Source organism: Macroventuria anomochaeta (genome assembly GCF_010093625.1).
Source record: "Macroventuria anomochaeta strain CBS 525.71 unplaced genomic scaffold BU25scaffold_5, whole genome shotgun sequence".
In the NCBI taxonomy this organism is placed as follows: domain Eukaryota; kingdom Fungi; phylum Ascomycota; class Dothideomycetes; order Pleosporales; family Didymellaceae; genus Macroventuria; species Macroventuria anomochaeta.
Genome location: NW_022985366.1, coordinates 220,716 through 234,901, shown reverse-complemented (window position 1 = coordinate 234,901; position 14,186 = coordinate 220,716). Strand labels below are relative to the sequence as shown.

Sequence of the window (14,186 nt, the reverse complement as noted above, 5' to 3'; positions counted from 1 at the left end):
CGTGTAACGTGCATCGACCATTTCATAGCTAGCTTGGAGTACGAAGCTCGGGTTGATATGTGAGATGTTTTGTATGAGTTTCGATCTGATATATACGAATTGAAGGGTGTAGGAAAAGAAGAAAAGATCCACCATCTCGTTCAACACAAAGGAAAAGTCCGGTTCCCGGCTGGTAAGGAGTCGCAAATTCATTTTGATATCTCCCACACGCAAAGCGATAAAGGAAAGTAGACGCGCCGAATATGCAATGGCTCTAGGCCATACACGTACAAATTCACAAACGCCATCTCGTGGAGAGGCGACCCAAACGCCGTGATATGCACACCCCAGATATCCATCCGTCCCCAATCCTTCTATCCCTAAAGTGGTCCACCGCGAGTGGATCATAGATCGTCGTCATCAAGATCGATTGCGTCTGGGTTCGCAGCTGTGTCTTCCACAGCGGCAATGTTCCCCTTGAGACCAGTGCTGGCAGCGACGAAACCAGCAGGAGCGCGAGCCTGGCGCTCAAGCGCGGCCATGGCGTCTTCGCCAGCCGCTGAGTCGTCCACGAGAGTTTCGGAGCTGTCGTTGGCTTGCCCGCGCGCGACGGCTTGCGAGGCGATGAAGTTGACGTCCGTGCTGTGGCGTGTTAGTATGTTGCTCAAAGCGGGGGAAAAGTTCGGAAGGGGAAAGGAACGTACTTGTACTGAGCCTGAACACTGCGCTTGATACGCAGCATCTCCTTGTAAGTATCCTCGTTTCCGTGCTGGACCTCGAAGCTCTCCCACTTCTTCCAGAACTCGGGGCTCGTTCTGGGGTCGCAGAACTGCGACGCGTGACCGTAGATGGCTCTTGCGCGGTCGATTTCCCCCAGCCGTCTCTCCATATCTGCAAACTTGAGGCACATTTCCTTTGCTTCGGCGTCTGGTAGCGCGGCGATAGCGCGCTCGTAGATCGGGCGTGTGGATGTGAGGCCGAAGTTAGATGCGGATTTGGTGATGTAGAAGTTGAACATGTCCATGCGGTCTTCGTCGGCGACGGCGCGGGTTGCACGCTCGTAGATGCGCATTGCGTGGCGTGCGAGGCCGCGGTCTTCTTCGAGGGCGCCGTACATGAGGTATAGAACCTTGGCGAACTTGGGTGGACAGCCTTCGACGGCTTGTTCGAAAAGGTCTCGCAGGCGCTCCATGCCGATCTTGCGGTCGACGGCTTTGGTGAGGTACAAGTTCCAGATCTCGAATGCGACCGGGTAGCTGAAGAGGTCGAGACCGCGCTCGTAGACCTTGAAGCAGTCTTCGAAGTATTTGTTCTCCTCGAGCAGGTTGGCGTAGTTGACGACGGTTTGCGGTGTAGCGATGCGAAGCTCAAAGATTCTCTCGTACACCTTCCTGGTCTCTTCCAGCGTGCTGACACTCTCTACGAGGTCGACGTAGAAACTCCACAGCTTCCAGCTCTTGTGAACACGCTGCTGCGGTGTCAAGGACTCATCAAAGTAGTCGACGTTCGATCGCTTAGGCGCCTGCGTAGCCTTGGCCATGATCTCGACCGCCTTGTCAAAGTTCTCGTTGCGCAGCTCCATCTCTGCCCACTCGCACCACATCTCGGCAAGTTCGGCAACCGACTTGAAGGGAACCTTGACGGCCTTCTCCATGATGGCGCGAGCGTTGTGTAAGCTACCACCAGCCTCGTAGAATTTGGCGTAGTTTGTCCAGAGCTCGTGGAACTTGCCCACTGCTTTTTTCGGGTGAATCGCGGCAATGGCATCTGTGTAAGTTTGGACCACCTCCTTTTTGTTGTCGCCCCACAAGGCCACGCGCTTCTCCCATTCGATGACATTGTGTGGGTTCTGCCGCAGCAAGACATCGTTGAGTAGGAACGGTCTCCGTTGCATCAGCGACTCGAAACGAACGAGCCGGATGTCAAGATCCGCGTCAGCAGCTGCGTCCACTTTGCCCTTGTCTGAACGAGCAGCTGCGTCGTTCATCTTGACCCCAATCATGGTTTCCTCGGCCTCGACGTAGGTGTCAAAGACCATGGAGAAATCTCGAACGGTCATGACAGTGGTGATGGCCTCCTCGAACACGTCTCGTGCCTTCTCGTACTCGCCCTTGTGCATCCAGTACCGCGCCAGGCCGACCCAAAGCACACCTCGCTGGTCGGGGAACTTGGCGATACCGCTGTGGATAATCTTCTCGACATCGATGCCGCTGTCGTCGCTGGCGTCGATCTCTTTGGCATGGTCGATCAGCAGGTCGATCATCTCAGTCCAGAACTGGAAGGGTCCCTTGGCCTCCTTGCTCTTGAAATGCGGGTTGTTGAGAAGCTCCATGTACTTCTTGACGGCCTCGGTGTACTTGCGCATGTCCTTGAGCAGTTCGATGAAGTCCTCGGCGTCCTCGGGGTGGATCTGCATGTATCTCCGCCATATCCTGACGGCCGTCTCGCCAGAAGCAGAGGTCGCGAAGGGTCGGTAGAGGGCCCATATGCGGTTGTGCTGAGTGAGGGGCAGGGCTCGCAGGGCGCGGTCGAAGGTGCGACGGGTGGTGCTGACGAGGGGCTGCTGCATGAGGAAGGCCAGGTACATTTCCCAGATGCGCGGCATCTTGTTCAGCAGGACCAGGGCGCGCTCGAACAGCGAATTGACCTTGAGGAAGTGCGGCGCAAACTTGGCCGGGTTCTTCTTCGCGAGATGGCGGGTGCGCAGCTCCAGGTACAGCTTCCACAGCTTGTAGGAGCGCGGCAGGGTGGTGACGGCGCGCTCCAGCACGAAGGCCTGCTCGAGGATGCTGCCGCGGCTGCGCTTGAAGCTGTAGTAGTCCAGCCATGGCTTGACGCTGCCGGCGTTGCGCTGGATATCCTGCTCGTAGGCGACGTCCTGGTCGGTGATCAGAAAGAGGTCCTGCGCGCGCTCCATCTTGCGCTTGCTGCCGGGCCGGGCGAGGCTCGCGGTCACGGTCTGGAGGATCTGAGCGGGCATTGCTGCGCCAGGGTGGGCGGTCGACTGCCCGCGGTCGGGCGGCGGGGATCGCGGTGAGGTCGGGCGTGCGAGGGCTGCTGGGCGAGCGTCGTCTCAACGTGCAGCGTTTAAGGTTCTGAACATTGCTGCGCTCGGAGGCTCGGAGTCTTGCGGTCAGCTGCAGGGCCAATCAGCGTGCAGCTAGCCGCCCCACGTCGAGAGAGTTGGCAGGTGCGTCTGAGCTTCCTGCCGGCGTAGCTGCGTCACGTTCCGCTCGTGTTCACGAATGCAAGCAGCCTGCGCCTGCACCCTCCTCGTCCGACTATCGCACCACACGCCGGCCATTGTACGGCTGTTTTTCGGTTGATTCTATAGCCTTGCTCATTCACTGTACAAGTCGCCGTCATGTCTGGCAGCGGGGTATGTTCGATTATCGCACAGCTATCTATGCAGTGGTTGGCCCACTAACACCACTGCCAGGCCAGGGAAGCAGTCTTCCCCACGCGCCAGTCGCTGGGGTTGATGAAGACGAAGCTCAAGGCCGCCCAGCAGGGGCACGATCTGCTGAAGAGGAAGAGTGAGGCCTTGACAAAGTAGGCATTGACATGTGCTATCTCTACCTGACCCCCGACTGACCGTACACAGACGTTTCCGAGGTGCGATTATGTCATATCCTTCATACACTTTACCATACTAAGACGTGTCCAGAAATCACACGCCGGATCGATGAGGCCAAGCGCAAGATGGGCAGGGTCATGCAAGTGGCCGCCTTCTCCCTCGCCGAAGTCTCATACGCCGTTGGCGGTGATATCGGCTACCAGATCCAAGAGTCAGCCAAGCAAGCACGGTTCCGTGTACGAACCAAGCAGGAGAACGTCTCTGGTGTCTTCCTGCCTCAGTTTGAAAGCTTCACAGTCGAGGCCAACAACGACTTCGCACTGACAGGTCTGGGTAAGGGTGGACAGCAGATCCAAAGGTGTAGAGAGACATATGCGCGCGCAGTGGAGACACTAGTGGAGCTTGCAAGTCTGCAGACTGCTTTCGTCATTCTGGACGAGGTCATCAAGGTGGTCAACCGCCGTGTTAACGCCATGTGAGTTCGCTCAGTACGTCTAGCTGGGCTACAGCTAACGTCCACCAGTGAGCACGTCATCATTCCCAGAACCGAGAACACAATCAAGTACATCAACTCCGAGCTCGACGAACTGGACCGAGAGGAATTCTACCGCCTGAAGAAAGTGTCCGCGAAGAAAAAGGGAGATGCTGCCGCTGAAGAGGCCATAAGACAGGAGAAGAAAGCCGCAGAGGCGGCCAATGAAGAGGGTGAGCCCAAAGAGGGTGAGCCCAAAAAGGCTGCAGAGGAAGTGACCGAGAGCAAAGACCTGCTGGGCGACGAGGACAACCAGGACGTCATTTTCTAAGCATTTCTCCATAGTTATCAGAGACGCTCAGCCGTTGGCGGTTTTCAGTGCATCTCAAATCCTGCCAATCTGAACACAAGATGATTGCACACCACATAGAGCGCAAACACAACAAGCAGCGACAGTCTTGCATTTTGACCGTCCATGTATAATCTAAACAAGGTATCATAAACATCATTACCCCTCTTTCACCATCTCCAATCTTGACCCCATCTACTGCCTTTGATACGTGACCTTCATCGGCACGCCCTCCTTGCCGACCAGCGTCCCACTCGTCGCCTCCTTGGCCGTAATAGCAAACTGCTCGTTCTCGAACTCTGCAAACGCCACCGCCCTGACCGACACAAGACGCACTTCCTTGAAACCCTCGAACCGCTCGAAGATATCCGACAGCGCCTCTTCGTCGACGTCGCGCGGGATGTTCTGCAGGAACAGCGTCTTGTTGGGCCGCACGTACTCGTCGGGGACGACGGCGGCGCCGGATTTGGCGGGCCGGGGTTTGGTGGGTTCTGTTGTGGGGGGAAGGGTTGCAGCTTTGGCGTCTTCTTCTGCGCGCTTGAAGTCTGTGGGATTTTAGCATCATCCGTTCCCAATTGCGATTGGGAGTGTTGGACGTACCCTTCAGCATCAACCGCTTCCTCTTGTGCTCTTCGAACATCTCAGCCGCTTTCCGCTTCACCGTCTCGTCGCTGTGGGTTTTTGCGCGCGAGACCTTCATCACTTTGCCGTAGAGCTCGAAGCCATTCATCTCCTCTACTGCATCGAGCGCGCTCTTCTCGCTGTCGAACACGATGAATGCCTGACCTTTACGCTTCAACGAGGACTTGGCGATTACATCGAGAATGGGGCCGTAGTACTGGAAGACTCGTGTGAGGGCCTCTTTCATGGTGTCGATCTTGACGCGCTCTTCGAGGTTGTTGACCTAGAGAGATGTTAGTGCGCCGCGGTGTGCAATGCGTGCGCATATTTCATGTGGTTGGACTTACGTATATTCTGAAATCACGATGTCAGTATGGCAAGACCTACCTTGAACAGCTACTGCGGTATAAGACTTACGTTTCGACGGGAACGGGGTATTTGGAGACGTCGATTTGGGGCACTCCGCCGCTCATTACTACGCCCTCCATTCTGTCTGCCATGTTGAGCGACTGGTGCACTTGTGGTATTGGTGTGGAGTGGAGAGGCACGTAGATATGAAGGTCGGAAGCCTGTGCTTTTGGAATCCCGACGAGGTCGCGGCAGAATCGCGCTAGTGAAATGTCACGTGCAGGCGGCTTCACTTCTTCCTTTACAGTGCATATCTCAGCCTTGCCTTCTCCGACGGAACATCTTTCTCCCTGGAGTACTTTAGGTTTGCTAAACGTACACTGCACGAATGGCCAATGGATCTGTATCAGCGGTCTTCAGTTGATTACCGCACAACTCAATTGATACTCCATCGTGGTTGCAGCACCTAATTCTGAAGTTGTACGCAGTGCTGCTTGATGCGGCTATCTCGTGCTTAGGAAAATCGCCTTTACAGCTGCTTGAATGGCGCACTTAGACAAGAGAATGAGCTGACATCAGAGAAGCCTAAGCTGACGTCACTGTCGCAAAACAACATCACTTTTGGATGCCGAACCATCCGTATGTTGATTAAAGTCCAGTTGCATTATATGTACGTTCTGGTTTGTGTGCTTCTACTGATACCTTGGAGACGCGTGAAGGTGGTCTCAATCGTGGCTACTCCCTGTACACAGCCGACACAATAGGGGAAAGAGCTAGCTTAGGACTTTTGAACCCTCAATTAATCGCACAGCTTGAGTGACACTACCTCCACAATGTTCAAGTCACTAGGTCTCGGCGGCGACAAGCCTCCAGCAGGCCTACAATGGCGCTCACACACCCTCTTCATCGCCACGACCGTCGGCATGGGTGCCTTTACAGATCTCTTCCTCTACGGTCTCATCGTTCCAGTCCTACCTTTCCTCCTCAAAGACCGCATCAACACTCCCGAATTGCAAATCCAAGGCACCATCTCCATGCTTCTAGCCGTCTATGCAGCAGCATCATGCGCCGCCTCGCCCATCACTGGCGTCCTGGCCGACAAATTCGCTTCCTCACGCCAGCTGCCTTTCACAGTCAGCTTGTTGATGCTTGTCGCTGCAACGGTCATGTTTGCTTTCGGCCAGAGCATTGCGGTGCTGATTGTTGGGAGGCTACTGCAGGGAGCGTCAGGAGGTGCGCAGTCCTCAACCTTTCCATACACATTGATGTACTGACTGTGATAGGCGTGGTCTGGACACTCGGCCTGGCCATCATCGTCGAGACCGTCGGGCAAGAGAACCTAGGCAGAACGATGGGAACGATCTTCAGCTTCATCTCCGTCGCCGGTCTCTTCTCACCCATATGCGGCGGGTTGCTGTACGCTAAGACAGGCTACAATGGTGTCTTCGGCGTAGGCATCGGCCTTGTAGCTATCGACTTCATTCTGCGCATCTTGATGGTTGAGAAGAGAGTTGCCGATAAGTACCTCCCTTCCGATCCCAATGGGCAGACACAACAGAGCAATGGCGCGAGCGAGACTGAAGACACTGAGCAAACCCCCCTCCTGCCAGACTCTCACACATCAGCCTTCGACGAGCGTTTCCGTCTATCCCTCCCAAAGAACCGCATAACCCGCGAACTCCCCATTCTGCTGCTCCTCCGGGATCTAGGTCTTCTAACCGCTATTTTCATCGCGTTCATGCAAGCCACGCTCCTCGGCTCATTCGACGCCACCATCCCGCTCGTCGCAAAATCATCCTTTGGTTTCGACAGCCTGAAGGCCGGCCTTCTATTCCTCCCTCTCGGTGGCGCAGACTTCTTCCTCGGCCCCGCGTTCGGATGGGCAGTCGATCGATACGGAGCTCGGCTGTTCTCTGTTATCGGTTTCGCTTTCCTCGTTCCATCTCTTATCCTCCTTCGTCTACCAGAGGAGACCTCAATCATCGAGAAGCTCGACAACGGCCATCTCATTGCACTCTACGCATCGATCCTCGCACTCAACGGCGCAGGATTCGCGATCATCGGCTCGCCCAGCATTGTCGAGGCCGGACGCTTGGTGGAGAACTACTCAAATGCCAACAAGGATATCTTCATCGAAGGGGCTCCGTGGGCCCAGCTATACGGTATCAACAATATGGTGTTTAGTGGGGGGTTGACTATAGGACCGCTTCTCGCTGGTGCACTGAGGGAGAGAATAGGGTACGGGAACATGAACGCAGTATTGGCTGGAGTGTGTGCGGTTACGGCCGTGTTGGCTGCGCTGTTCATTGGGAGGAAGGATGATAAAGGGAATAGTGATGACTGAGTGGGGTGTCTATCAGAGTCATTTGCTAAGTAGTGGATTGTGCGCGTAATAGAACTTGAGCTCAGAACCATGCACCACTTCGGTTTGCGGTGCTCTTACTTGGCCATCAATCCAGTAAAGTGTCACGCAGTAAGAAAGATATGATTGTTGATACGACTGTCGACTGAAGAATGAGGACATTTGCCAGAGCGAATACACAGTGTGGTATTCAGTCACTAATCGTCAGCCGTAGACGTGCGCTCTGATTACACAGGGCGTGGATGCAGCGTGCAGAAAATATGCCGCGATTTGAATCGCCTGTTCAAGGTTAATGACATAAGTAATGCAAGCGTAAGATGCGTGACAACGGTTGGCGAAGAGTGTGTGATGGACGTGATGGACAGACTTACAGGCATGCATCGTCGGCATTAGCCGCCAAGCGTAGCAGAGATAGATATAGTGCCATGAGGAGTGAAAACGTTGCGTATGTGAGACGGTGGTGGAAGCAATCGGGATTGTGATGGGTAGTGTAATGGAAAACGACAACTGGCAAGATGACCATGTAAGTAAATAAATTATGCACGTCAAGGAAGAGCTAACGGTCAGCGGATCTGAGAAGGGTAGAACCACTCTTCAAATAAGAAGGCGCGATGAATCGAAACGCGGAGAACGTTAAGAACACAGAAGTCATTGCCCATCGTAAATTTGCATGTACCTACTAGTACACGGCTTTCGAGTCTACATATGTACGCAATTTTCCTGAATAGCAATAGACTTCATCATCATCGTTGGCCAGCTGGGCCAGGGCTCTAGGTTCGCAGGCCCCTGTCATATCCCTGAGACGTCGTGTAGCGTCGTCATCAGGCGTGCACTAAAGACAGACCAGCACGTTGCCATGAGTGGTCGTGTATAGTTCGTATTATGCTGCTTCCTTGCTCTATCAAGCCATGTATCGAGGGACGTTGGTGTTCTCTACAAGAAGTAGTCTGGTGTCCTACGCGAGACCATCGGTTCGCCAGCGCGCGGGCAGGGGTCGAATTGTAGGCTGTTATTAGGTCAGTTGGGAAAGCGTACGATAAAGGGTTTGACATACAAAGTGTACTTGAGATGCTCATCAATCTCCATGATGGCCGCTTGGTTACCGCATCTGTAGCAGTAGTTGGGTGCTATGTTTGTGAGTAAGGATATTAGCGGACAATTGAAGGGGTGTCTTACCGGAGAAGATGGTCACGACATTCCTGTCTTGTGACCAGTTGTAACCCTCCATAACCAGCTGATGGGCTCGCGCCACCAGAGTCAGGCCGTTGTTGTGGTTGAACGCCTCCGAGATGTCCTGGCCGAATGTGTAACCGGCACCGCGAGGAGATATTCCCCAACCACACCTGTCATCGGGGTCTGACCAGAGAAGGTCGCACATGGGCCCTTCGTGTGGTACTTCCTGGATGCGGTCAAGCGCCCTGATGTTGTCGAGCGTGTCGATGCTAGGGGAGAGACCACCGTGCAAACAGAAGATCTGGTTGTCGATCAAGGCGGTAAGAGGGAGGTAGTCGAAGAGGTCTGTGAAGTATTTCCAGACATTGGCGTTGCCGTACTTGCGAAGGCACTCGTCGTAGAAACCGTACACTTGGGTAATCTGTCTCGACTCGTGGTTTCCGCGGAGAATGGTGATGCGCTGGGGGTATCGAATCTTAAGTGCAACGAGAAGGGTCACGGTTTCGACAGAGAAGTAACCTCGGTCGACGTAGTCACCTAGAAACGATCAGCACGCGACACAGCAACGTATGTGGTGAACGCACCCATGAAGAGATAGTTCGTGTCTGGGTTGGGGCCACCAATCTTGAACAGCTCCATCAGGTCGTGGAACTGTCCATGGATATCACCGCAGACTGTGACGGGGCATTTCTGCGCAGATGTAAGCCGTAGCATCGCAGGATCAGGGGAAAGGCACATACCACAGGTTGTACATTTGACTCTTCCTGAAGCACCTCACGAGCCTGTCACCCGGCACATCAGTATCCATTTGCTCTCCACAAGTTGTTTGCGCGCGTCGTCGCATACCTTGTCGCACAGCCTCTGTACATCGCTCTCCGCCAATTGCTTGCATGTCATCAGGCTCTCAATCCAGCCGTCCAGCGTAGGGATTGTGGTGGGCTCAGATGCTGGAACTGACGAGAGCTGCATAGGCTCGGGCATCTTGACGTCCTCCATATTCGTGTCCATGGTTGCGGCGCGGCGGGTGCGGTGACGGGCAGGTGGGGGTCGTTTGTTGTGGAGGTCGAGCTGTCGAGGGGTTCTTGCCCTTTCAAACTTGGCAGATGACGTGCCACTGGCGGGCAACCAGATTCGAAGAGAGTGTGGGGTTCGTGGGGCAGGCAGTAAGACCGAAAGGTGTTCTGAGCGAGTCGAGGAATATCACGAGCGGTAACAGGGTTCAGCAGAAGAATGGAGCATGAAATGGCATGCGTACCACACTGCACGGATGCCGCTGTGCTTGGCTTCAGCCGCGATCGGTGGCGGCGTTACTTGTATCCGTGACACAGTCACATGATCGTCGCACCGGCTGGGCGCCTAGCGGCTAAACGTCGGCTTTGAACTCTGACCGCCTCTACTATTCCGCGCTCGAACCTACCGCTCCTGCTAGATAAATGTCGCGGAAGGATCTCCCGCCCTTCCACTCCCCACTTAAATGCGTCGCGACTTCCAGGTACTGTTCTTCCACCACCCGTCGCAACAGTCGCAACAGTCGCAACAGTCGCAACAGTCGCAACTGCACTTGTACAACACTTAACACGCGCACAGCTACTCGCACTTCGCGATGGCTTGCTCTAAGCGTGACTTCGGTCGCGCCTTCGACGAACCTGCCGGCATCCAAGGCGACGTGTTCGCTGCAGAGCCACAGGTTTGTCTTTCATTTCTGCTCTTTGTCTGACAATGAGCTCACACCATGGCAGGACATCTACTCGTCGCCAGCACGTTATGTCCCTGGCCAATGGCCAGAGGATAACTCAATCATCGAGGAGGCGTCCGCTCCTGCCACAAGCACGTCCTTCCTCACCACTCTCGCCCACTTTGCGACATCCATCACCTTGGAGGTCTGCAAGACACCCCGACGCCTTAGGCAGCGCTTCACGCGTCCGCAGCAGATTGTCGCAGTCCCCATCATCAGACAGGACGGCGCATCGAAGAGACGCCTAGTCGATGCAGGTCTTGCGCCCATTACCCCAACCCGCAGACGCGACTCTGCAGGTCGTCAAGGCCCTGACGTCACGCGCACTCCCGGCCTTTGGGTCGAGATACCTCCCAGCCCAACCTCCAACTTACCTCAACACTCTGAAGGCCTCCAGGATGACGGCATCGACGACAGCCTTGACTGGTCGATGGACGATGTCGACTCCGGCACACCACCTCACAACCCTCGAACCGGCTCTTCCACCGGTATCAGCTGGCTTCGACGACCCGAGAGAGGGACTCTCACACCCAAGACGAGGGTCATCTCCCCCAACTCCCAGTTCACGATTCTTCGCCGCTCCTCCGTCACCCCGATGCGAAAGCAGCTCCTTAAGAAGCAGTTGCGGGCTGTGGAGGCAGTCACAGTCACCTCGTCACCAGTCCTGCGCCAACCCGACCACACCTGGGCCTTACCAATCTCACCCAGCCTCACCATCACCGAGCTGAAGAAGAAGGCACTGGAGTCGTCAGTCCTTAGCATCAACGCGCCTGCAGTCGCAGCCAGCGCTCGATACAAGGCTGAGCTCGAGGATCGGGAAAACCGAGACGCCGAAGCACGGGCCACAGCCGAGCACAACTTCCTCAACCCTGTCGAGACCGTCGACATTGACCTTTCATATCGCCCCGACGCTAGCAACCTCAGCAGCAGCTTCGAGTCCTTGCGTACGCCATCACCTTCACCTTCCCAGAAAAGGAGCATTCGATGGGCTTCCCAGAGCCGCGTCAAGTCCTATTACGTCGACGAGCGCATCAGCGATATGCTGGACTCCACCCTAGATTCGATTCGATTACCTATTCCCAAGCCGAACTTCGAAGATGATGAGGACGACGATGAGGACGCCAAAGACCTCCAGGGTATTACGTTTAAGAACCCTTGCCCCACTTCTGACTCGGACGATTCCGTTGATGGCCCATCCTTGGATGGTTCTCTCGAAGAATCCCAGCTGTCCAGTGAGCTGCTTCAAGATCTTGAAGATGACTTCAAGAACCTCCTGGCGCGGCAGCCACCGCCACCGCCACCGCCAAAGCCACTCATCGCCCCACTTACAGACAAGGAGCGCGCCCAGCTTCAGGATATCGCCACCAAGTCCAAACATGGCCGCAACGAGTCGTATCCCATCTTGCCCGACAAGATCTCTGCCCGGGACTTCGGCACCCTGCTACCTGATCAGTTCAATGGCAGCGCAAAAGCATGGCTGAATGATGAAATCGTCAACCAGTACCTCTTCGTTATCATGAAATCCCTGAATGATGACTGCGGCTTCGTCTACAAGCGTGGTGGTCCGGCTCCACCATACCACGCTTTCTCTTCACACTGGTACACCTCCATCAAGGGTGGCGTAAAGAAGGTCGAACGGTGGGCTGGTAGAGTCGGCCTTGGTGGCGCACAATTTTTGGACGCTAAGATCGTCCTATTTCCCATCTGCGACGGATCCCACTGGCGACTGCTCGCTGTCAAGCCTCAGGAGCGGACGATTGAATACCTGGACTCGCTGGGCTGGGAGGGCGCAAAGTACGTCGCAAAACTTCGCGAATACCTCCAGAATGAGCTCAAGGACTTGTGGAAGGCAGAGGAGTGGACGGTCGTCGAGCTGCAGCGCAGCTCTCGGCAGCTCAACGGCAGCGACTGCGGCGTGTTTGTGCTGCTCAACGCTCTGGTGTTGCTGCGCGGCGATGAATGCAAGAAGGTTATAGCATGCAATGGCATGCTGGAGGCCAGGGAGAGGCTGGCAATGACGATTATTACTGGGCATCCTGTAGAGTTGGATTACTGAGCGTGGAGGGATTCAGGGCGTTATGGTTTCTTGCGGGGGTTGGTTTTGGTTTTGGGCATTTTGGAGTTGAGTCGATTAAGATACCCCACCCAGCCATAAAGGCTATACGAAGTAATGAATTGTGTTGTTGTCATCGTCTGAATACCTCCAGGCTCCAGTTTCAGGTGCTCCGATTTCGCAAAATGGTGGTTATAATTCCCACGTTTTGGCAGTCTAGTGTCCGAGATGGAAACCCTAACTGCCTCCAGGGTCCTACTTCAGACCTCCAGATTGCCAAAATCGCAATTCTCAATTTTGGCAATTCTGCACTCTCGATCGGCGTCTGAATACTCTAAATGCCTCGGGGGTTCCTACTTCAAACATCCATATTGCCAAGATTGGGACTTGCGATTCTGCCAGTCTTGGACTCTTTGATCGACATCCGAATACTCTGAATATCTCCCAGGTACCCTTTCATCACTTAAATTCTCCAAGATCGCGATTTACGATTCTCGCTCTCTAGAGGTAGTTTGACTCTGTGCATACCTCCGGGGTACATTTTCGGACCCTCCATTTCCCAGAATTGTGATTTGCAATTCTTGCATTTTTGGCTGCTCGATTCCTGGTTAGGATACCTGAATACCTCCTGAGTGCCTCATAGGAGCCCCGAATTCTCACAGTTGCGATTTTCAATATTCTAATTCTCGGAGTCTAGATGGGTCTGTTGAATGTGCGAGTACCTCCAGGCTCCAGTTTCAGATGCTCGGTGTCGCAGAATCGCAGATTGCAACCCTCGCATTTTTAGTGGGGTTCGAGTCTCTGAACTGCTCCAGGGTCCCTACGAGGTTCTCGGTTATTCGCAATGGGCGAGTGCGAGCTTTGTTAATAGATTGTCCATGTGAGTACCTCCAGGATCCAGTGTTTGCAGCTTGTTGAGTTCTCTCTAATGAGATGTCAACTCTTACAGTGAAGAGGAGTTTAATGAATGCATGAATGCCATGCTTGAATGCCTCCAAGGCCAGTGTTTCAACTCACTGATCATAAGAGTGAGGCGCGAATGTCGAAAGGTCGGAGTTGACAGAATACCTCCAAGCTTCCCGGATTTTCAGCCCCTGATACATGTAGGCGGAAATCTTGGGATTCGCAGTCGGGCAAATTTTGGGGCATGCAGTGGAACTGAAGTCCTAAGCGTGGAAGGGCTCTAGGAGTTACCTCGTTTCGGCTGCCCTTCTGCATTTTTTCGCCTTGATGTCGAGGTCGTAGGAAACAAAGAAAAAAAAGGAAGCCTCTACTATACAACAACAACACGCCTTGGTGTGCGTCAAAGTTCCGGAGCGCGCCACTGAATATCTCGATTCTCATGGTTGGGATGGCGGAGAGTACACCGTTCCGCGTCTATCTCCAGCACAAGTTGAAGGAACACTACAAGGTCGAGTTCATCCTTTACTCAATTTGCAATGGCTCTCTTCGCCTCGCCATTCAAGTCTCTTTTCCGCGCAAATCTTTGACACGGAACACGCTGAATGAGGAAATGA

General features: G+C 54.4%; 6 protein-coding genes across 6 annotated transcripts; 3 read left to right on the top strand and 3 right to left on the bottom strand.

The window, feature by feature from the left end:
- Positions 1–7: 7 nt before the first annotated feature.
- Positions 8–3,031, bottom strand: BU25DRAFT_407584 (TPR-like protein). The gene is made up of 2 exons (XM_033705578.1): positions 684–3,031; positions 8–621 (listed from the first exon to the last, which is right to left on the bottom strand). Exons 1-2 carry the CDS (start codon positions 2,957–2,959, stop codon positions 384–386), a joined length of 2,514 nt encoding a protein of 837 aa, XP_033565208.1. The 5' UTR covers positions 2,960–3,031; the 3' UTR covers positions 8–383.
- A 312-nt stretch (positions 3,032–3,343) lies between these two features.
- Positions 3,344–4,569, top strand: BU25DRAFT_488469 (uncharacterized protein; the record flags this gene model as incomplete). Its single annotated transcript, XM_033711352.1, has 5 exons — positions 3,344–3,358; positions 3,419–3,531; positions 3,584–3,594; positions 3,647–4,031; positions 4,080–4,569. 5 exons carry the CDS (start codon positions 3,344–3,346, stop codon positions 4,357–4,359), a joined length of 804 nt encoding a protein of 267 aa, XP_033565207.1. The 3' UTR covers positions 4,360–4,569.
- On the bottom strand, positions 4,567–5,541 carry BU25DRAFT_407582 (RNA-binding domain-containing protein). Its single transcript, XM_033705577.1, has 4 exons — positions 5,416–5,541; positions 5,346–5,352; positions 4,978–5,281; positions 4,567–4,922 (listed from the first exon to the last, which is right to left on the bottom strand). Exons 1-4 carry the CDS (start codon positions 5,484–5,486, stop codon positions 4,573–4,575), a joined length of 732 nt encoding a protein of 243 aa, XP_033565206.1. The 5' UTR covers positions 5,487–5,541; the 3' UTR covers positions 4,567–4,572.
- Positions 5,542–5,945: 404 nt separating this feature from the next.
- On the top strand, positions 5,946–7,755 carry BU25DRAFT_407581 (MFS general substrate transporter; the record flags this gene model as incomplete). The annotated part of the gene is made up of 2 exons (XM_033705576.1): positions 5,946–6,579; positions 6,630–7,755. Coding segments are annotated over exons 1-2 (1,457 nt in total), but the record flags the coding sequence as incomplete, so codon positions are not given.
- A 519-nt stretch (positions 7,756–8,274) lies between these two features.
- On the bottom strand, positions 8,275–10,126 carry BU25DRAFT_445972 (serine/threonine protein phosphatase-like protein 2A catalytic subunit). The gene is made up of 6 exons (XM_033709466.1): positions 9,728–10,126; positions 9,622–9,663; positions 9,466–9,571; positions 8,885–9,418; positions 8,763–8,835; positions 8,275–8,714 (listed from the first exon to the last, which is right to left on the bottom strand). Exons 1-6 carry the CDS (start codon positions 9,887–9,889, stop codon positions 8,642–8,644), a joined length of 990 nt encoding a protein of 329 aa, XP_033565204.1. The 5' UTR covers positions 9,890–10,126; the 3' UTR covers positions 8,275–8,641.
- A 358-nt stretch (positions 10,127–10,484) lies between these two features.
- BU25DRAFT_488465 (cysteine proteinase) lies at positions 10,485–12,804 on the top strand (the record flags this gene model as incomplete). The annotated part of the gene is made up of 2 exons (XM_033711351.1): positions 10,485–10,568; positions 10,621–12,804. 2 exons carry the CDS (start codon positions 10,485–10,487, stop codon positions 12,670–12,672), a joined length of 2,136 nt encoding a protein of 711 aa, XP_033565203.1. The 3' UTR covers positions 12,673–12,804.
- Positions 12,805–14,186: the final 1,382 nt, after the last annotated feature.